Source organism: Procambarus clarkii, chromosome 52, assembly GCF_040958095.1.
Source record: "Procambarus clarkii isolate CNS0578487 chromosome 52, FALCON_Pclarkii_2.0, whole genome shotgun sequence".
In the NCBI taxonomy this organism is placed as follows: Eukaryota; Metazoa; Arthropoda; class Malacostraca; order Decapoda; family Cambaridae; genus Procambarus; species Procambarus clarkii.
The window spans coordinates 32,643,589-32,664,032 of NC_091201.1; the positions used below are offsets into that span (position 1 = coordinate 32,643,589).

At 48.9% G+C, this 20,444-nt stretch overlaps 1 protein-coding gene across 2 annotated transcripts in view; it reads right to left on the reverse strand.

The window, feature by feature from the left end:
* Positions 1-20,444, reverse strand: part of LOC123763481 (mucin-22) — a 355,540-nt gene that overhangs the window by 284,104 nt on the left and 50,992 nt on the right. For both annotated transcript variants that reach the window (XM_069304642.1, XM_069304643.1), the window contains exon 5: positions 11,007-11,037. In XM_069304642.1, the coding sequence (XP_069160743.1) occupies positions 11,007-11,037 (31 nt within the window). The remainder of the gene's footprint in view (positions 1-11,006; positions 11,038-20,444) is intronic.

Consider the following 20,444-nt stretch of genomic DNA (forward strand, 5'->3'; position numbering starts at 1 on the left):
GAAGAGGGTGGGTGTGAGAGTGGGAGTGAGAGAGTGGGAGTGTGAGAGAGAGGGAGGGAAGAGGGTGGGTGTGAGAGAGAGAGGGAGGGAAGAGGGTGGGTGTGAGAGTGGGAGTGAGAGTGGGAGTGTGAGAGTGGGTGTGAGAGAGAGTGGGAGTGTGAGAGTGGGAGTGAGAGAGAGTGGGAGGGAAGAGGGTGAGTGTGAGAGTGGGAGTGTGAGAGTGGGTGTGAGAGAGAGAGGGAAGGAAGAGGGTGGGTGTGAGAGTGGGAGTGAGAGTGGGTGTGAGAGAGAGAGGGAGGGAAGAGGGTGGGTGTGAGAGTGGGAGTGAGAGTGGGAGTGTGAGAGTGGGTGTGAGAGAGAGTGGGAGTGAGAGAGAGTGGGTGGGTGTGAGAGAGAGAGGGAGGGAAGAGGGTGGGTGTGAGAGTGGGAGTGTGAGAGAGAGAGGGAGGGAAGAGGGTGGGTGTGAGAGTGGGAGTGAGAGTGGGTGTGAGAGAGAGAGGGAGGGAAGAGGGTGGGTGTGAGAGTGGGAGTGAGAGTGGGAGTGTGAGAGTGGGTGTGAGAGAGAGTGGGAGTGAGAGAGAGTGGGAGGGAAGAGGGTGGGTGTGAGAGTGGGAGTGTGAGAGTGGGTGTGAGAGAGAGGGAGGGAAGAGGGTGGGTGTGAGAGTGGGTGTGAGAGAGAGAGGGAGGGAAGAGGGTGGGTGTGAGAGTGGGAGTGAGAGTGTGAGAGTGGGTGTGAGAGAGAGTGGGAGTGAGAGAGAGTGGGATGGAAGAGGGTGGGTGTGAGAGTGGGAGTGAGAGAGAGTGGGTGTGAGAGAGAGTGGGAGGGAAGAGGGTGGGTGTGAGAGTGGGAGTGTGAGAGTGGGTGTGAGAGAGAGAGGGAGGGAAGAGGGTGGGTGTGAGAGTGGGAGTGAGAGTGGGACTGAGGAGAGGGAGTGAGAGAGTGGGAGTGTGAGAGTGGGAGTGAGGAGAGGGAGTGAGAGAGTGGGAGTGTGAGAGTGGGAGTGTGAGAGTGGGAGTGAGAGAGAGGGAGGGAAGAGGGTGGAGGTGAAGGAGCACCTGTGAGGGAGACAGGTGAGGCAGGTGGCGCGCACCTCCTCATCACGCCAGATGGCAGCACCAGCGTCAATAATTTTAAACCCCCTCTCCCTCTCCCTCACCCCCCCCCCCCCCCACCTCCCTCTCCCCCATCCTACTCCCATCCCACCTTCATAATCCCTCCACCCTAGCCTTTCACTCTCCCATTATAACCTTTCCCTATTCCATTTCCCTCATGCCTTCCTTTCCTCCCCCTCCCAGTTTAACCCCCCCCCCCGCCCCTCACAGCTCCTCCCCTCTACCCAATCCCCCCCACCTCACAATCCCCACCCAATCCCCAATTCTACCCTCCCTATGTAGTTCCTGCAATTCTTAGTCACCTGGGGCCAGATTCACGAAAGCACTTACGCAAACACTTACGAACCTGTGCATCTTTTCTCAATCTTTGGCGGCTTTGTTTACAATTATTAAACAGTTAATGAGCTCCAAAACACCAGGAGGCTGTTTGTAACAATAACAACAGTTGAATGGGAAGTTTTCATGCTTGTAAACTGTTTAATAAATGTAACCAAAGCCGTCAAAGATTGAGGAAAGATGTACACGTTCGTAAGTGCTTGCGTAAGTGCTTTCGTGAATCTGGCCCCTGGTTCTTAGCGACACTTAAGTACTTCTTAAGTAGTTCTAAGTGTGTTCACTGCTTATATATGTCTTATAGGGGGGGGGGTCACTGTGCTTGTTTCAAGGGGGGCGTGAACAATGTACTTGTTTTCATTGTTTGGATATTTTGGCCGTGTTTGTCACCTGTGTTTATGACTACTGACTTGAGCTATCTGTGTTTTTCTTTGTTTGAATGTCTCTTTATCTTTCCGTAACAAATAAATATATATATGCAGGGCCGGAATTATAATTAATACGTGTATCTTACATGGTAGGAGGAGCATTGGTGCCTTTGGACGTTGGTAAAGTCTTATATTAACTTGCTTTATTATATTACTTTATTGATCAATGTCTTACTTTAATGCTTTATTTCTGTGTTTCGCTCTCTCTCACTGTCTATGTCTCGCTCTCTCTCACTGTCTATGTCTCGCTCTCTCTCACTGTCTATGCCTCACTCTCTCTCACTATGTCTCACTCTCTCTCACTATGTCTCACTCTCTCACTGTCTATGCCTCGCTCTCTCACTGTCTATGCCTCACTCTCTCTCACTGTCTATGCCTCGCTCTCTCTCACTGTCTATGCCTCGCTCTCTCTCACTGTCTATGCCTCGCTCTCTCACTGTCAATGCCTCACTCTCTCTCACTGTCTATGCCTCGCTCTCTCTCACTGTCTATGCCTCGCTCTCTCTCACTGTCTATGCCTCGCTCTCTCTCACTGTCTATGCCTCGCTCTCTCTCACTGTCTATGCCTCGCTCTCTCTTACTGTCTATGCCTCGCTCTCTCTCACTGTCTATGTCTCACTCTCTCACTGTCTATGCCTCGCTCTCTCTCACTGTCTATGCCTCGCTCTCTCTCACTGTCTATGCCTCGCTCTCTCACTGTCTATGCCTCTCTCTCACTGTCTATGCCTCACTCTCTCTCTCACTGTCTATGCCTCGCTCTCTCTCACTGTCTATGCCTCGCTCTCTCTCACTGTCTATGCCTCGCTCTCTCACTGTCTATGCCTCTCTCTCACTGTCTATGCCTCGCTCTCTCACTGTCTATGCCTCGCTCTCTCTCACTGTCTATGCCTCGCTCTCTCACTGTCTATGCCTCACTCTCTCTCACTATGTCTCACTCTCTCACTGTCTATGCCTCGCTCTCTCTCACTGTCTATGCCTCGCTCTCTCTCACTGTCTATGCCTCACTCTCTCTCACTATGTCTCACTCTCTCACTGTCTATGCCTCGCTCTCTCTCACTGTCTATGCCTCGCTCTCTCACTGTCTATGCCTCACTCTCTCTCACTGTCTATGCCTCGCTCTCTCACTGTCTATGCCTCGCTCTCTCTCACTGTCTATGCCTCGCTCTCTCTCACTGTCTATGCCTCACTCTCTCTCACTGTCTATGCCTCGCTCTCTCACTGTCTATGCCTCGCTCTCTCTCACTGTCTATGCCTCACTCTCTCACTGTCTATGCCTCGCTCTCTCTCACTGTCTATGCCTCGCTCTCTCACTGTCTATGCCTAGCTCTCTCTCACTGTCTATGCCTCGCTCTCTCACTGTCTATGCCTCGCTCTCTCTCACTATGTCTCACTCTCTCACTGTCTATGCCTCACTCTCTCTCACTGTCTATGCCTAGCTCTCTCTCACTATGTCTCACTCTCTCACTGTCTATGCCTCGCTCTCTCTCACTGTCTATGCCTCGCTCTCTCTCACTGTCTATGCCTCGCTCTCTCTCACTGTCTATGCCTCGCTCTCTCACTGTCTATGCCTCGCTCTCTCACTGTCTATGCCTCGCTCTCTCACTGTCTATGCCTCGCTCTCTCTCACTATGTCTCACTCTCTCACTGTCTATGCCTCACTCTCTCTCACTGTCTATGCCTCACTCTCTCTCACTATGTCTCACTCTCTCACTGTCTATGCCTCACTCTCTCTCACTATGTCTCACTCTCTCACTGTCTATGCCTCGCTCTCTCTCACTGTCTATGCCTCGCTCTCTCTCACTGTCTATGCCTCACTCTCTCTCACTGTCTATGCCTCGCTCTCTCACTGTCTATGCCTCGCTCTCTCTCACTGTCTATGCCTCACTCTCTCACTGTCTATGCCTCGCTCTCTCTCACTGTCTATGCCTCGCTCTCTCACTGTCTATGCCTCGCTCTCTCTCACTGTCTATGCCTCGCTCTCTCACTGTCTATGCCTCGCTCTCTCTCACTATGTCTCACTCTCTCACTGTCTATGCCTCACTCTCTCTCACTGTCTATGCCTCGCTCTCTCTCACTATGTCTCACTCTCTCACTGTCTATGCCTCGCTCTCTCACTGTCTATGCCTCGCTCTCTCTCACTGTCTATGCCTCGCTCTCTCTCACTGTCTATGCCTCGCTCTCTCACTGTCTATGCCTCGCTCTCTCACTGTCTATGCCTCGCTCTCTCTCACTATGTCTCACTCTCTCACTGTCTATGCCTCACTCTCTCTCACTGTCTATGCCTCACTCTCTCTCACTATGTCTCACTCTCTCACTGTCTATGCCTCACTCTCTCTCACTATGTCTCACTCTCTCACTGTCTATGCCTCGCTCTCTCTCACTGTCTATGCCTCGCTCTCTCTCACTGTCTATGCCTCGCTCTCTCTCACTGTCTATGCCTCACTCTCTCTCACTATGTCTCACTCTCTCACTGTCTATGCCTCGCTCTCTCTCACTGTCTATGCCTCGCTCTCTCACTGTCTATGCCTCACTCTCTCTCACTGTCTATGCCTCGCTCTCTCTCACTGTCTATGCCTCGCTCTCTCTCACTGTCTATGCCTCACTCTCTCTCACTATGTCTCACTCTCTCTCACTATGTCTCACTCTCTCTCACTATGTCTCACTCTCTCTCACTATGCCTCGCTCTCTCTCACTGTCTATGCCTCGCTCTCTCTCACTGTCTATGCCTCACTCTCTCTCACTATGTCTCACTCTCTCTCACTATGTCTCACTCTCTCTCACTATGCCTCACTCTCTCTCACTATGTCTCACTCTCTCTCACTATGTCTCACTCTCTCTCACTATGCCTCGCTCTCTCTCACTGTCTATGCCTCGCTCTCTCTCACTGTCTATGCCTCGCTCTCTCACTGTCTATGCCTCACTCTCTCTCACTATGTCTCACTCTCTCTCACTATGTCTCACTCTCTCTCACTATGCCTCACTCTCTCTCACTATGCCTCGCTCTCTCTCACTGTCTATGCCTCGCTCTCTCTCACTGTCTATGCCTCGCTCTCTCTCACTGTCTATGCCTCACTCTCTCTCACTATGTCTCACTCTCTCTCACTATGTCTCACTCTCTCTCACTATGCCTCACTCTCTCTCACTATGCCTCGCTCTCTCACTGTCTATGCCTCGCTCTCTCTGACTGTCTATGCCTCGCTCTCTCTCACTGTCTATGCCTCTCTCTCACTGTCTATGCCTCGCTCTCTCTCACTGTCTATGCCTCGCTCTCTCTCACTGTCTATGCCTCGCTCTCTCTCACTGTCTATGCCTCACTCTCTCACTGTCTATGCCTCGCTCTCTCTCACTGTCTATGCCTCGCTCTCTCTCACTGTCTATGCCTCACTCTCTCACTGTCTATGCCTCGCTGTCTCTCACTGTCTATGCCTCGCTCTCTCTCACTGTCTATGCCTCACTCTCTCACTGTCTATGCCTCGCTCTCTCTCACTGTCTATGCCTCGCTCTCTCTCACTGTCTATGCCTCACTCTCTCACTGTCTATGCCTCGCTCTCTCTCACTGTCTATGCCTCGCTCTCACTGTCTATGCCTCACTCTCTCACTGTCTATGCCTCGCTCTCTCTCACTGTCTATGCCTCGCTCTCACTGTCTATGCCTCGCTCTCACTGTCTATGCCTCGCTCTCACTGTCTATGCCTCACTCTCTCACTGTCTATGCCTCGCTCTCTCACTGTCTATGCCTCGCTCTCACTGTCTATGCCTCACTCTCTCACTGTCTATGCCTCGCTCTCTCTCACTGTCTATGCCTCGCTCTCTCTCACTGTCTATGCCTCGCTCTCACTGTCTATGCCTCGCTCTCACTGTCTATGCCTCGCTCTCACTGTCTATGCCTCGCTCTCACTGTCTATGCCTCGCTCTCTCACTGTCTATGCCTCGCTCTCACTGTCTATGCCTCACTCTCTCACTGTCTATGCCTCACTCTCTCACTGTCTATGCCTCGCTCTCTCTCACTGTCTATGCCTCGCTCTCACTGTCTATGCCTCACTCTCTCACTGTCTATGCCTCGCTCTCTCTCACTGTCTATGCCTCGCTCTCTCTCACTGTCTATGCCTCGCTCTCTCTCACTGTCTATGCCTCGCTCTCTCTCACTGTCTATGCCTCGCTCTCTCACTGTTTATGCCTCGCTCTCACTGTCTATGCCTCGCTCTCACTGTCTATGCCTCACTCTCTCACTGTCTATGCCTCGCTCTCTCTCACTGTCTATGCCTCGCTCTCACTGTCTATGCCTCACTCTCTCACTGTCTATGCCTCACTCTCTCTCACTGTCTATGCCTCGCTCTCTCACTGTCTATGCCTCACTCTCTCACTGTCTATGCCTCACTCTCTCACTGTCTATGCCTCGCTCTCTCTCACTGTCTATGCCTCGCTCTCACTGTCTATGCCTCACTCTCTCACTGTCTATGCCTCACTCTCTCACTGTCTATGCCTCGCTCTCTCTCACTGTCTATGCCTCGCTCTCTCACTGTCTATGCCTCACTCTCTCTCACTGTCTATGCCTCGCTCTCTCTCACTGTCTATGCCTCACTCTCTCACTGTCTATGCCTCACTCTCTCACTGTCTATGCCTCGCTCTCTCTCACTGTCTATGCCTCGCTCTCTCTCACTGTCTATGCCTCGCTCTCACTGTCTATGCCTCAGCTCTCTCACTGTCTATGCCTCGCTCTCTCACTGTCTATGCCTCGCTCTCTCTCACTGTCTATGCCTCACTCTCTCACTGTCTATGCCTCGCTCTCTCTCACTGTCTATGCCTCGCTCTCTCTCACTGTCTATGCCTCGCTCTCTCACTGTCTATGCCTCGCTCTCTCACTGTCTATGCCTCGCTCTCTCACTGTCTATGCCTCACTCTCTCACTGTCTATGCCTCACTCTCTCTCACTGTCTATGCCTCACTCTCTCTCACTGTCTATGCCTCGCTCTCTCTCACTGTCTATGCCTCGCTCTCTCTCACTGTCTATGCCTCGCTCTCACTGTCTATGCCTCGCTCTCACTGTCTATGCCTCGCTCTCACTGTCTATGCCTCACTCTCTCACTGTCTATGCCTCGCTCTCACTGTCTATGCCTCGCTCTCACTGTCTATGCCTCACTCTCTCACTGTCTATGCCTCACTCTCTCTGTCTATGCCTCGCTCTCTCTCACTGTCTATGCCTCGCTCTCTCTCACTGTCTATGCCTCGCTCTCTCTCACTGTCTATGCCTCGCTCTCACTGTCTATGCCTCGCTCTCACTGTCTATGCCTCGCTCTCACTGTCTATGCCTCGCTCTCTCACTGTCTATGCCTCGCTCTCACTGTCTATGCCTCACTCTCTCACTGTCTATGCCTCACTCTCTCTCACTGTCTATGCCTCACTCTCTCACTGTCTATGCCTCACTCTCTCACTGTCTATGCCTCACTCTCTCACTGTCTATGCCTCGCTCTCTCACTGTCTATGCCTCACTCTCTCTCACTGTCTATGCCTCACTCTCACTGTCTATGCCTCGCTCTCTCACTGTCTATGCCTCACTCTCTCACTGTCTATGCCTCGCTCTCTCACTGTCTATGCCTCACTCTCTCTACTGTCTATGCCTCGCTCTCTCTCACTGTCTATGCCTCACTCTCTCACTGTCTATGCCTCGCTCTCTCTCACTGTCTATGCCTCACTCTCTCACTGTCTATGCCTCGCTCTCTCACTGTCTATGCCTCACTCTCTCACTGTCTATGCCTCACTCTCTCACTGTCTATGCCTCGCTCTCTCTCACTGTCTATGCCTCACTCTCTCACTGTCTATGCCTCACTCTCTCACTGTCTATGCCTCGCTCTCTCTCACTGTCTATGCCTCGCTCTCTCACTGTCTATGCCTCACTCTCTCACTGTCTATGCCTCGCTCTCTCACTGTCTATGCCTCACTCTCTCACTGTCTATGCCTCGCTCTCTCACTGTCTATGCCTCGCTCTCTCACTGTCTATGCCTCACTCTCTCACTGTCTATGCCTCACTCTCTCACTGTCTATGCCTCACTCTCTCTCACTGTCTATGCCTCACTCTCACTGTCTATGCCTCGCTCTCTCACTGTCTATGCCTCACTCTCTCACTGTCTATGCCTCACTCTCTCACTGTCTATGCCTCGCTCTCTCACTGTCTATGCCTCACTCTCTCACTGTCTATGCCTCACTCTCTCTCACTGTCTATGCCTCACTCTCACTGTCTATGCCTCGCTCTCTCACTGTCTATGCCTCACTCTCTCACTGTCTATGCCTCACTCTCACTGTCTATGCCTCACTCTCTCACTGTCTATGCCTCGCTCTCTCACTGTCTATGCCTCACTCTCTCACTGTCTATGCCTCGCTCTCTCACTGTCTATGCCTCACTCTCTCACTGTCTATGCCTCACTCTCTCTCACTGTCTATGCCTCACTCTCACTGTCTATGCCTCGCTCTCTCACTGTCTATGCCTCACTCTCTCACTGTCTATGCCTCACTCTCTCACTGTCTATGCCTCGCTCTCTCACTGTCTATGCCTCACTCTCTCACTGTCTATGCCTCACTCTCTCACTGTCTATGCCTCACTCTCTCTCACTGTCTATGCCTCGCTCTCTCACTGTCTATGCCTCACTCTCTCACTGTCTATGCCTCACTCTCTCACTGTCTATGCCTCGCTCTCTCTCACTGTCTATGCCTCACTCTCTCACTGTCTATGCCTCACTCTCTCACTGTCTATGCCTCGCTCTCTCACTGTCTATGCCTCGCTCTTCTCACTGTCTATGCCTCACTCTCTCACTGTCTATGCCTCACTCTCTCACTGTCTATGCCTCGCTCTCTCACTGTCTATGCCTCACTCTCTCACTGTCTATGCCTCGCTCTCTCACTGTCTATGCCTCACTCTCTCACTGTCTATGCCTCGCTCTCTCACTGTCTATGCCTCACTCTCTCACTGTCTATGCCTCACTCTCTCACTGTCTATGCCTCACTCTCTCACTGTCTATGCCTCGCTCTCTCACTGTCTATGCCTCACTCTCTCACTGTCTATGCCTCACTCTCTCACTGTCTATGCCTCGCTCTCTCACTGTCTATGCCTCACTCTCTCACTGTCTATGCCTCACTCTCTCACTGTCTATGCCTCACTCTCTCACTGTCTATGCCTCGCTCTCACTGTCTATGCCTCACTCTCTCACTGTCTATGCCTCGCTCTCTCACTGTCTATGCCTCACTCTCTCACTGTCTATGCCTCACTCTCACTGTCTATGCCTCGCTCTCACTGTCTATGCCTCACTCTCACTGTCTATGCCTCACTCTCACTGTCTATGCCTCACTCTCACTGTCTATGCCTCACTCTCACTGTCTATGCCTCACTCTCTCACTGTCTATGCCTCGCTCTCACTGTCTATGCCTCACTCTCTCACTGTCTATGCCTCGCTCTCTCACTGTCTATGCCTCACTCTCTCACTGTCTATGCCTCACTCTCTCACTGTCTATGCCTCACTCTCACTGTCTATGCCTCACTCTCTCAGTCTATGCCTCACTCTCACTGTCTATGCCTCACTCTCTCACTGTCTATGCCTCACTCTCTCACTGTCTATGCCTCACTCTCTCACTGTCTATGCCTCACTCTCTCACTGTCTATGCCTCACTCTCTCTCACTGTCTATGCCTCACTCTCTCACTGTCTATGCCTCACTCTCTCACTGTCTATGCCTCACTCTCTCACTGTCTATGACTCACTCTCTCACTGTCTATGCCTCACTCTCTCACTGTCTATGCCTCACTCTCTCTCACTATGCCTCGCTCTCACTGTCTATGCCTCACTCTCTCACTGTATATGCCTCGCTCTCTCACTGTCTATGCCTCACTCTCTCACTGTCTATGCCTCACTCTCACTGTCTATGCCTCACTCTCACTGTCTATGCCTCACTCTCTCACTGTCTATGCCTCACTCTCACTGTCTATGCCTCACTCTCTCACTGTCTATGCCTCACTCTCTCACTGTCTATGCCTCACTCTCTCACTGTCTATGCCTCACTCTCTCACTGTCTATGCCTCACTCTCTCTCACTGTCTATGCCTCACTCTCTCACTGTCTATGCCTCACTCTCTCACTGTCTATGCCTCACTCTCTCACTGTCTATGCCTCACTCTCTCACTGTCTATGCCTCACTCTCTCTCACTATGCCTCGCTCTCACTGTCTATGCCTCACTCTCTCACTGTCTATGCCTCACTCTCTCTCACTATGCCTCGCTCTCACTGTCTATGCCTCACTCTCTCACTGTCTATGCCTCACTCTCTCTCACTATGCCTCGCTCTCACTGTCTATGCCTCACTCTCTCACTGTCTATGCCTCACTCTCTCTCACTATGCCTCGCTCTCACTGTCTATGCCTCACTCTCTCACTGTCTATGCCTCACTCTCTCTCACTATGCCTCGCTCTCACTGTCTATGCCTCACTCTCTCACTGTCTATGCCTCACTCTCTCACTGTCTATGCCTCGCTCTCACTGTCTATGCCTCACTCTCTCACTGTCTATGCCTCGCTCTCACTGTCTATGCCTCGCTCTCACTGTCTATGCCTCACTCTCTCACTGTCTATGCCTCACTCTCTCACTGTCTATGCCTCACTCTCTCACTGTCTATGCCTCACTCTCTCTCACTATGCCTCGCTCTCACTGTCTATGCCTCACTCTCTCACTGTCTATGCCTCACTCTCTCACTGTCTATGCCTCACTCTCTCTCACTATGCCTCGCTCTCACTGTCTATGCCTCACTCTCTCACTATGCCTCACTCTCTCACTGTCTATGCCTCACTCTCTCACTGTCTATGCCTCACTCTCTCTCACTATGCCTCACTCTCTCACTGTCTATGCCTCACTCTCTCACTGTCTATGCCTCACTCTCTCACTGTCTATGCCTCACTCTCTCTCACTATGCCTCGCTCTCACTGTCTATGCCTCACTCTCTCACTGTCTATGCCTCACTCTCTCACTGTCTATGCCTCACTCTCTCTCACTATGCCTCGCTCTCACTGTCTATGCCTCACACTCTCTCACTATGCCTCACTCTCTCACTGTCTATGCCTCACTCTCTCACTGTCTATGCCTCACTCTCTCTGACTCACCTGGTGGAATTCGTGCCTGATGTTCCATTTGCTATAGAGAAGGAAGAAAAAATAAATTTAACTTAAGGAGGAGATGTGGAGGAAAGGAAGGAGCCACTAAGGAAGAGGCCAAGGAGAGGAGGATGGAGGGGGGAACACGAATAGGGAGTAAGGCGACGGGAATGGAGGAAGACAGAGATTATTTCGTGAATATAGAGAGAGAGGAAAATAAAGAGTGAGTAAAAATATAGTGAGATTATAATGTAATATCATCAAAACACAATATCATATTTCAATGATCAATTTCAAATTAATTTAGCAAAAATATAGCAAATTCCATGTGTGAAAACCCATATATAATGAACCTCACTGTCAAAATCACTTGCTCATATTAAAAAAAAATTCAAACTACTAAATAATATGAAAACTTGAGGAAAGTCGTACGCAAAATTCAGATTATTTCAAACGGACGCTAACGAGCTCTTCTGTTTTTAACGACCTCAAAGAGGAATTCTCAGGCATTTTTGAATCTGGCATTAGCATTTCAATGAATATATTATGTATATACTGTCCAAAATAGCGAAAAACTACAACGTTGATAGAAAATTAAGTGTTTTTTGACGAGGGAATCTGTCGCCATCTTGTATCCGGGTGAAGCCAGCTGGGCGTTCTTGACGGCTCTCTGACGTCACGCAGCCGTTCCTGCGAACCGTCAGCTTACTACACTTAGGTACATCCTGAAGAACGCAATGTGCTGCTCACATCACGCCTACTCACCGACGCCAGAAGAAATATTAAATATGCAAAAGCACATTTAAAAATGATAACATTTACAATCCGCATTGCATAAATAATACAAATTTGGGTGACAAAATAATTAACCAGGACGGTACATGTGAACGGGACAATCCTGAGACAATTCGAATTTGTTATAAATAACATAAAAACAAACAGCAATAAAAGACATGGAATCCGGTGTTTACGTATTAAGGAAGGAGAAACCTGAAGAAGACCTCAGCGCCGCTCAGCTCCTGGGGCAAGATTCACGAAGCAGTTACGCAAGTACTTACGAACGTGTACATCTTTCCTCAATCTTTGACGGCTTTGGTTACATTTATTAAACAGTTTACAAGCATGAAAACTTCCCAATCAACTGTTGTTATTGTTATAAACAGCCTCCTGGTGTTTCGGAGCTCATTAACTGTTTAATAATTGGAAACAAAGCCGCCAAAGATTGAGAAAAGCTGTACAGGTTCGTAAGTGCGTGCGTAAGTTCTTTCGTGAATCTAGCTCCTGGTCTGGAGACAACCGACCAGTATTTTGAAATTCAAGACACACAACAGGCGGTCATGCGCATGCGCAAGTGTTCCTTAACCTCAAAGAACGATGGTTTGCTTATCAACCGTAATGTTATACACTATATATTTACCTTGATGAGTAGTAATTCGTGCCAGGAGTTGTCTAGTTGTCTTACCAAAGCATTAAAGTCTACATATATTGATGTAATACCATACAAACACTCCGGGATAGAATCTTTGAGATTGATTAATCGACTTGAGAATGGTCCAGGACGGACCGAAACGTCGTCGTCCCTTCATCTTTATAGTGTGTGGTCTGGTCAACAATCTTTGAGATTAAGTTTTGCAGATTTACATTAATTGTAAATGTAAATCAAGTAACTATTTGTGGGTAAAACTTTATCAATCAATTATTTATTTCAAATGATAAATGTTTTACTGATGATATATGAGAGGTTTATATAATGTTGCTTGTTCAGCAGTCTCGGGTCACTACCACTGCTTCTCTCATCAACATATATAATTGTTTGCCAATATTAGTGTTCAGGAGTTTACCAGGAAACTGTTCAATATGAGTTTACCGGGAAGCTATTCAGAGTTCAAAGAAATCGTTCTAGATGTCACGAGGCTTGAGATTAGGCTGCGTATATTGTATGGTTATACATCATGTTTGTATTGATTTATTTTGGTAGTTAGATCATTACTACATCAACAATGTTGATGACACGACACATTTAGGCTTTTGTAACCTTCCTAACACATGTCCTTCTTCATAAATTATATTCATGGACGGACCTCCATAAATTATATGAACAGCAAACATCTTTACACTGAACGTGTGAAATGGAACACAATTGTAAATTATATATTTTTTGTGAACGTCATGATGAAAAGTATAGCTTTAGTATATCCATATTGAGAACACCTCCATTCACAGGTCAACCATGAAAGTTGTCTCCCATTACCTATGCAATTTAGTGCTAACTTACGAAATGAAACCGTTAAGTTCTTCGTGTTTATAACGAAACATCGTAAGATCAAGGGCGTTTGGTTCGATATAAGACTTGTTTACCCTTCCAAGAGGCCAATCCCCCAACCAGGCTCGCTCGTTACCAACATAAATCCCAATGATCGTACAAAAACCTATTTCCTTTATTGGGATAAAACCGCGTTTAATTTGATCATCGGGTAGTTAGAGGAGGCGAGCGAGGCCGGTGGATGGCACCGGGGGAGACTTGAAGGTGCCATTACTGCAGCTTTGTGACCTCAATCACTTGACGATATTTGCTAGACTGACGCCCGCTGGCAGGAGCTTCCAGGCTACTGGCCCATGGGACGGACCTCCAGGCTACTGGCCCATGGGACGGACCTGCAGGCTACTGGCCCATGGGACGGACCTCCAGGCTACTGGCCCATGGGACGGACCTCCAGGCTACTGGCCCATGGGACGGACCTCCAGGCTACTGGCCCATGGGACGGACCTCCAGGCTACTGGCCCATGGGACGGACCTCCAGGCTACTGGCCCATGGGACGGACCTCCAGGCTTGTGGCTGCAACTGGATCTGCTTTACATACAGAAACCACAATAGCATGATACATCAAATGAACAAATCCACAAGGGCCGGGATGAGGAAGTGATGATTGGGGGGAATTGTGTAAAACCCCAGTGTGTGACTCGGAGAGCCTGCGGGATCCGTGTGAGAGCAGTAGCGCTCCCGGTTGCAATTCTTTTTACCATGGTGTGGCGCAATCGACTAAGGCGCGTCTGGGATCATCCTGCACGTAAGTTCGAACCCTCATCACGGCCCTTGTGAATTTGTTCATTGGATCTGCTTTATCTAAGTTCTCTCTTTATCGCCTTGTGCTTATTCCACTCTACCTTATATCGTTGTGTATTTATTTGTCTACCTTATACCGTTGTGTATTTATTCCTGATTGTTATCTCGATCTGTTTGAGCAGCTAATCTGATAATGAAATGTGTTGAGATTGGAAAACATACACCAAGAGCAAGACTTAAATGTGCTGTCGTGGTCACCAACCCAAGCACGGGCTTGGGTTGGTGACCAATTGTGCTTCCCCTGACTGATTGCCGTACTTATCAGCCAGAATCAGAGACCAGGGGACAGAATCACGAAGGAGTTATGAAAGTACTTACGAACCTGTATATCTTTTCTCAATCTTTGACGGCTTTGGTTACATTTATTAAACAGTTTACAAGCATGAAAGCTTCCCAATCAACTGTTCTTATTGTTATAAACCGCCTCCTGGTGCTTCGGAGCTCATTAACTGTTTAATAAATGTAACCAAAGTAAGTAATTATCAAAAGAAGGCACCAAACCGGGAAGGCTATGTAGCACCATCAAATGTGCAGAATAATCAGAGGGCGCTAAATATCACCAAGGATGCCAATATGAGAATAGAAACGCATAAGGTGAACGATATCAAAAGTATCCGAGTCACCAAGAATACTATCGAGAGACAAGCGACCGCGCGGGACGGTCGGAAAACAAGACACGCTCGTCCCGGAAGTCAGGACATTCAACAAGGATATGCACGACCGTAAGAGGGACAATGCAATTTGGACAATAAGGAGCAGGGCGGCACTCCATCAAGTGACCATGAGTTAAACGAGTATGGCCAATACGCAACCTCACCAGAGCCGTTTCCCATCGCCGGTTACAGTGGTAGGAGGACGGCCACGAGGACACACAACTCTTAAGAGTATGCAGTTTGTGACCAGTAACAGAAGACCAACAAGCCTGCCAATGGGTAAGAATGGAGGAATTGATAACTGGGTAAAAGTCGGAATAAGGTATACCTTTACGGGAGATGGGACACGAGTGGATAGCTTCCCTAGCAGCAGCATCCGCACGCTCATTTGAAAAAATGCCAATATGACTGGGAACCAAGCAAAACTACTTATTTATATTTAATGGAGATAAGAAACAGCCAATGTTGAATCTCGATGACCAACGGATGGACAGGATTAAAGGACCCGAGAGCCATGAGGGCACTACGAGAGTCAACAACAACTACAAAGGAAGATTGACAACGAGAAAGCAGGAGACGAAGAGCATAGAGAATAGCATAAAGTTCCGCTGTGAAGATGCTAGTCTCCAGAGGTAAGCGACTCATATAAGTGCAATCAGGAAAAACAATAGAGTAGCCTTCACCGTCCGCAGACTTAGACCCATCGGTGTTGATGGAAACGGAGCAGGAGTGAGTAGAAAAGTGCTCAAGGAAAAGGCATTTTAGAACTGTAGAAGGGGTAAAAGCTTTAGTGATGCGGATTAAGGATGTACAAAACTGCGGAAGGGGGGGGACTCTCCACAGGGGCAAAGAAAGAACAACACAAGGAGAAATATTAGAAATACGAGTGCTAGTATTTCTAATATTTTATACCAATATATAAAAAGAGTAGTGCTCAGAACACTACCCTGGGGCACACCTTCGTATTGCTGAAAAACGGCAGAGAGAGCAGTACCAAGCCACACCTGAAAGGAACGACGAGAGAGGAAGCTTCGGAGAAAGAGGGAGATGACCACGAAGGCCAAAAGAATGAAGTTGGGATAGAATATGATATCGCCAAGTGGTGTCGTAAGCCTTTTCCAGGTCAAAAAGGACGGCAACAACGAAGGTCTTCGCAGCAAAAGCAGTACAAATATAGACCTCCAAGTTCACCAGGACATCTGTCGTGCTGCGGCACTTGTGGAAACCAAATTGAGAAGGGGAGAGGTGGTGATGGTGTTCTAAGAACCACATCAAACGAACGTTAACCATACGTTCAAAGAGTTTGCAGACATAACTTGTGAGGGCAATAGTGCGAAATTCTTAGGGGATGTTCCCAGAGACCCTGGTTTGCGAACAGGGAGGACAACGGCATCGAGCCAGTTCTCAGGGACTGACGACGACTCCCAGATCCGATTATACAGACTCAGTAAATACTGAGACGTGCACGGAGGGAGATGGCGAAGCATCTCGAATGCCATCGGAGCCCACCGCGGTAGAACCGCAGAGGGCCAGGGCAGACCGAAGTTCAGAGGGAGAGAAGGGATCGTTATAGGGAAGTCGTAGATGAGTGCAGAAATCTAAACGACGAGATTCAAGGACAGGTTTACGAAGAAGGAAAGATTGGGGAAGATGAAAACCAGAGCTAACAAAAGAAAAGTGCGAACCCAGTTCGGTAGCGACCTGCAACGGGTCCGCCATAAGAGTACCATGGAGGTGAAGGACCGGCGAGACATCGGGAACAAACTTTCTCGCTATCTTGCGGATACACTTCCACATCTGCGGCAGAGGAGTTTCGGACGTAATGGTGGAGACATAAAACACGCAACATTCACGTTTAACCATACGGATGGCCCTATGGGCCTAAGGGCCATCGCACTCGCTTTCCAAATTAAAAGAAAAGAATCGGCCGTCTGCCAGCGGCGGTGTCTCTTTCAGGCTGCACGCTTACAGTGGACAGCCCGAGCACAGTCTGCATTCCACCAGGGAACGCACTTCCGTGCTCCCTGAGAGGAAGAGCGAGGAATAGAACTGAGGGCAGCGTCGAAGACGGTGCCATGAAAAAGGAGGAGAGAGCAGCACTGAGGGTAAATAGGTTCCAGTCTGCCTTAGCAAACTGCCACCTAGGGAAGGAGAGGGGAGGGTGAAAAGAGAAAAAGGTAACAAGGATGAGGAAATGGTCACTACCATGGAGGTCATCAAGAACCTGCCATGTGAAATCTAAGTAAAGAGACGACGAGCAAAGAGAAAGATCAAGACAGGAAAGGGTGAGAGTCCGAGAGTCCAAATGCGTGGGCTCACCAGAATTCAGAAGAGACAGGGAAGAAGAGAAAATGAACGGCTCAAGAAGGCGACCCCAGGTGTTCGTCAGAACATTACTCCAAAGGGAATGACAATTGAAATCACCTAGCAGTAGCACAGGCTCCGGCAAGGAGTCCAGTAGGTGTTTCAGATCAGGAAGAAAGAGCGGGACACTCGAGGGGAGACAAATGGAACAAACGGTGTACCATTTCCTCACAAAGATACGAACAGCAGAACAATGGAGAGACGAAGGAAAAAGTAAGGGAGGGGAGGGGGGTAGAGAAAAGAATAACCACGAAAGCAACCAGGATGAGCACCAAGCATCGGCTCTTGGAGACAGACACAAAGGTACAAAAATCACAAAATCAGAAGTTGGAGTTCAAGGAAATTGGCGTAATAACCACGAACGTTCCATTGATGAATAGACATCGACATGAAGAGAAAGGACAGCAACAGAGAACAACGAAGAAACAAAGGTGAAAAGGGAACACAGCATGTTAAAGAAGCGCAGGATCAGGGTCAGCGAAGTTAGGGTTAGGGGGCATGGGTAAACTGAGTAAAGAAGGAGGGAAAGGAACTGGAGGACCGACCAGGGGCAGACGAGTAGGGTCCGGAGGAGGAAGAGGAGGAGAGGGGGGATAACCAAGGGTCAAGGACAGCAGCAGGAGGGTCAGAAACCAGGGAGTGCACCTCAGCAAGGGCAGCAACCGAGAGAGAAGCAGGGGCCAAAGAGACCTCCATAGCAGGAACAGGGGGCGTAACCACCGAAACGGGAGGGGACGGAGCGAGAGAGTCAGAGGTAGGGGGCGAGGAAGAAAGCAAAGCCTTTTTACCCGCCGGGGAGGAGGAAGGAGAGGAGGCAGGCTTACGCTTCTGATTCAAAGAGACAGGCGTCCCAGTGTAACAGACAGGTATTAGCTCTACTCTGTCCTTTACCCTGACCGTGAATATGCTTACTTAAACTTAATTCCAAGGGACCCCAGAGCTAACTCAGCCGAGTCCCACACAGTCCCACACCACGTGGTCTTAGCCGCTCAATCGGCTAAGATTCTACAGCCACATGATGTCGTACTAGGTTTTCTAGCAAAATCAAGGATCTCTTTATGCCGCCACCACCAGACCATTAACCAAAAGCTATCAATTAATCGGGGTCTGGACCAATTAATCAATTATTTAACCTTTGGGGCTTAATCCCCTAATTACTTGGAAAAGGAGGATGAATTTACGTTAAGTGTGGGAATTACTTTAACAAAACAAAGGAATATATTAAACTCTTGAACTGGGCTAGGCTTGCGACCTAAATAACCCCAGACTCGGGAAGGCCACATAGCAAGGACCATCACATGTAAAATCATTCATGGAAATAATAAAATACAGAGGAACAATCTAATCATTTATTTATGCAAATCTAAAAAAAACTAATAAAAAATCACTCCCTGACTTAACACTCCCTAACATGACTTAGTGTCCTAACTTTTAATATTCCCTATTGAGACAGGAATGAATCATTTCCCTATACCAAAACTCAGCAACTTTTACCTTGACTATGAAACCAGCTGATAGAGTGCTGATCTCTGGAGAGGTGAGAATGGTTGACCTCTCCAGTTGCTGCCCGAATCCACACTGACTAGCCTGTCCTCCGCTAAGGACTGACCTAGGCTAGTAAGTATTACTCCGCCAGGTTTATTAAATTTACTAAGCAGGGTTTAAATTGAACAACTAATCTCTATTGTACTGAACAACCCAGATGGTTGAACTCTTATAAAACTGATGGTAATTGTACAGGCATCTTAGGGAAAGCTATTTCCAATTACAATATTGGCTAGTGATCTGAATTTGAACTTTGTGAATTACTAAAGTGGTCACTCCCAGGGCCGCGTGACCTTGACATGGTAAGTCATCCGGAACCCAAACTAGTCCCTCCACATGCCATCATTTCTCTGCCTGTATACAACCCTGATCTCAACCTTCATTCTACATACATGTAAACCTAACATACATACATGAGCCAAATTAGTTATTACTGTATCTTGTCGAAAATATTCATTATATGTTGCATTAATACAGAGAACCAGCCATCTTGTAATCTTAAACGCTAATCCCTTTAATCCCTGGAGGGATGACCTTTTTCTGCTGAGTCAGGTCGAGTACCGTCTTGCTCCAAATTTCCAAAACTACGCAGTCCCCATGTCTATGAGAATCTATACTGAATAATTTCTTACAGCAAACCTAGTTTGTTACACCAGCAACAATGTACTGGGCAACGGATTCTAGCGTCTCTCGACAGAAGCAGAACAAGAGCATACACGACGGCGGTCGGGAGAGCGATGGACATCAGCCCGTACTGACAGGCGGCGAGGAGAGCCAATAGACGGAGAAGGATGGGAAGGGGGATCGAAGGGACACGAGGAAGAAGACACAGGAGACATAACAGGCCAGGCAGAAAGAAGGAGAACCCCAGACAGAGGACCAGGAAGGGGACCCTTCAGGATAGAACTCAAAGAAACAGAGGAGGGGGCAGTGGGCGTGTCAGGGTCCAAGGCCTGGAAACGGTTTTGAGTCTGAGGAAAGTGGGAAGGACAAAGAGAGGAAGTGCACAACACGCCAGCATAAGAGACATTAGCATAAGGTGGGAGACGGCGAACTTGGCGCCTCGCCTTATGAAGAGACAAATGCTCCCGTTGCTTCAAGTTGAGGACAGCTGCCTCAAGCTTGTAATGAATACATGCATGGGAGAAGGTAGGGTGGGCCTCACTGCAATTGAGGCAGCGAGCTTGGGGAGAAGTGCACTCCGACTTAGAGTGACCTTCGCCACCACACAAAGGACAGAGAGAGACAGTACCAGAGCAGCGGAGGGCACCATGCCCAAACCTCCAGCCCTTATTACAGACCCGAGGAGAGGGAATGTACTCCTGGACGGAGCACCTGGCACCAGCAAGAATGACAGGGCAGAAGGGTCCTACCATCAAAGGTAATCTTCACAACCCAAAGGGGTTGACGGCGAAGACCACGAGGGGGACGAGTAAACGAGTATATCTGGAGGACAGAATGGCCCTGGGCTTCGAGGATATGCCGAATATCTTCGTGGCAGTCCTGGAGATTCAGAACATCGGTTGCAACATGGGGTGGGAGGAGAATAGTGCCAACACTGGCATTCAACCGAGCGTTCTTGGAGACCCGAACAGGGATCTCGCCAAGGCAGGACAAGGCGGCCAAGTGGGAGGCTACATCCTGAGAAGGATCAGCAACGACACGTGTGTGACGAGATGGGTGGGGTGGAAAGTAACAGAGGCATCTACGGAATCAACAAGGTGCCTATGGAGGGAGAAATCGTCAGGAGGCGTAGAATC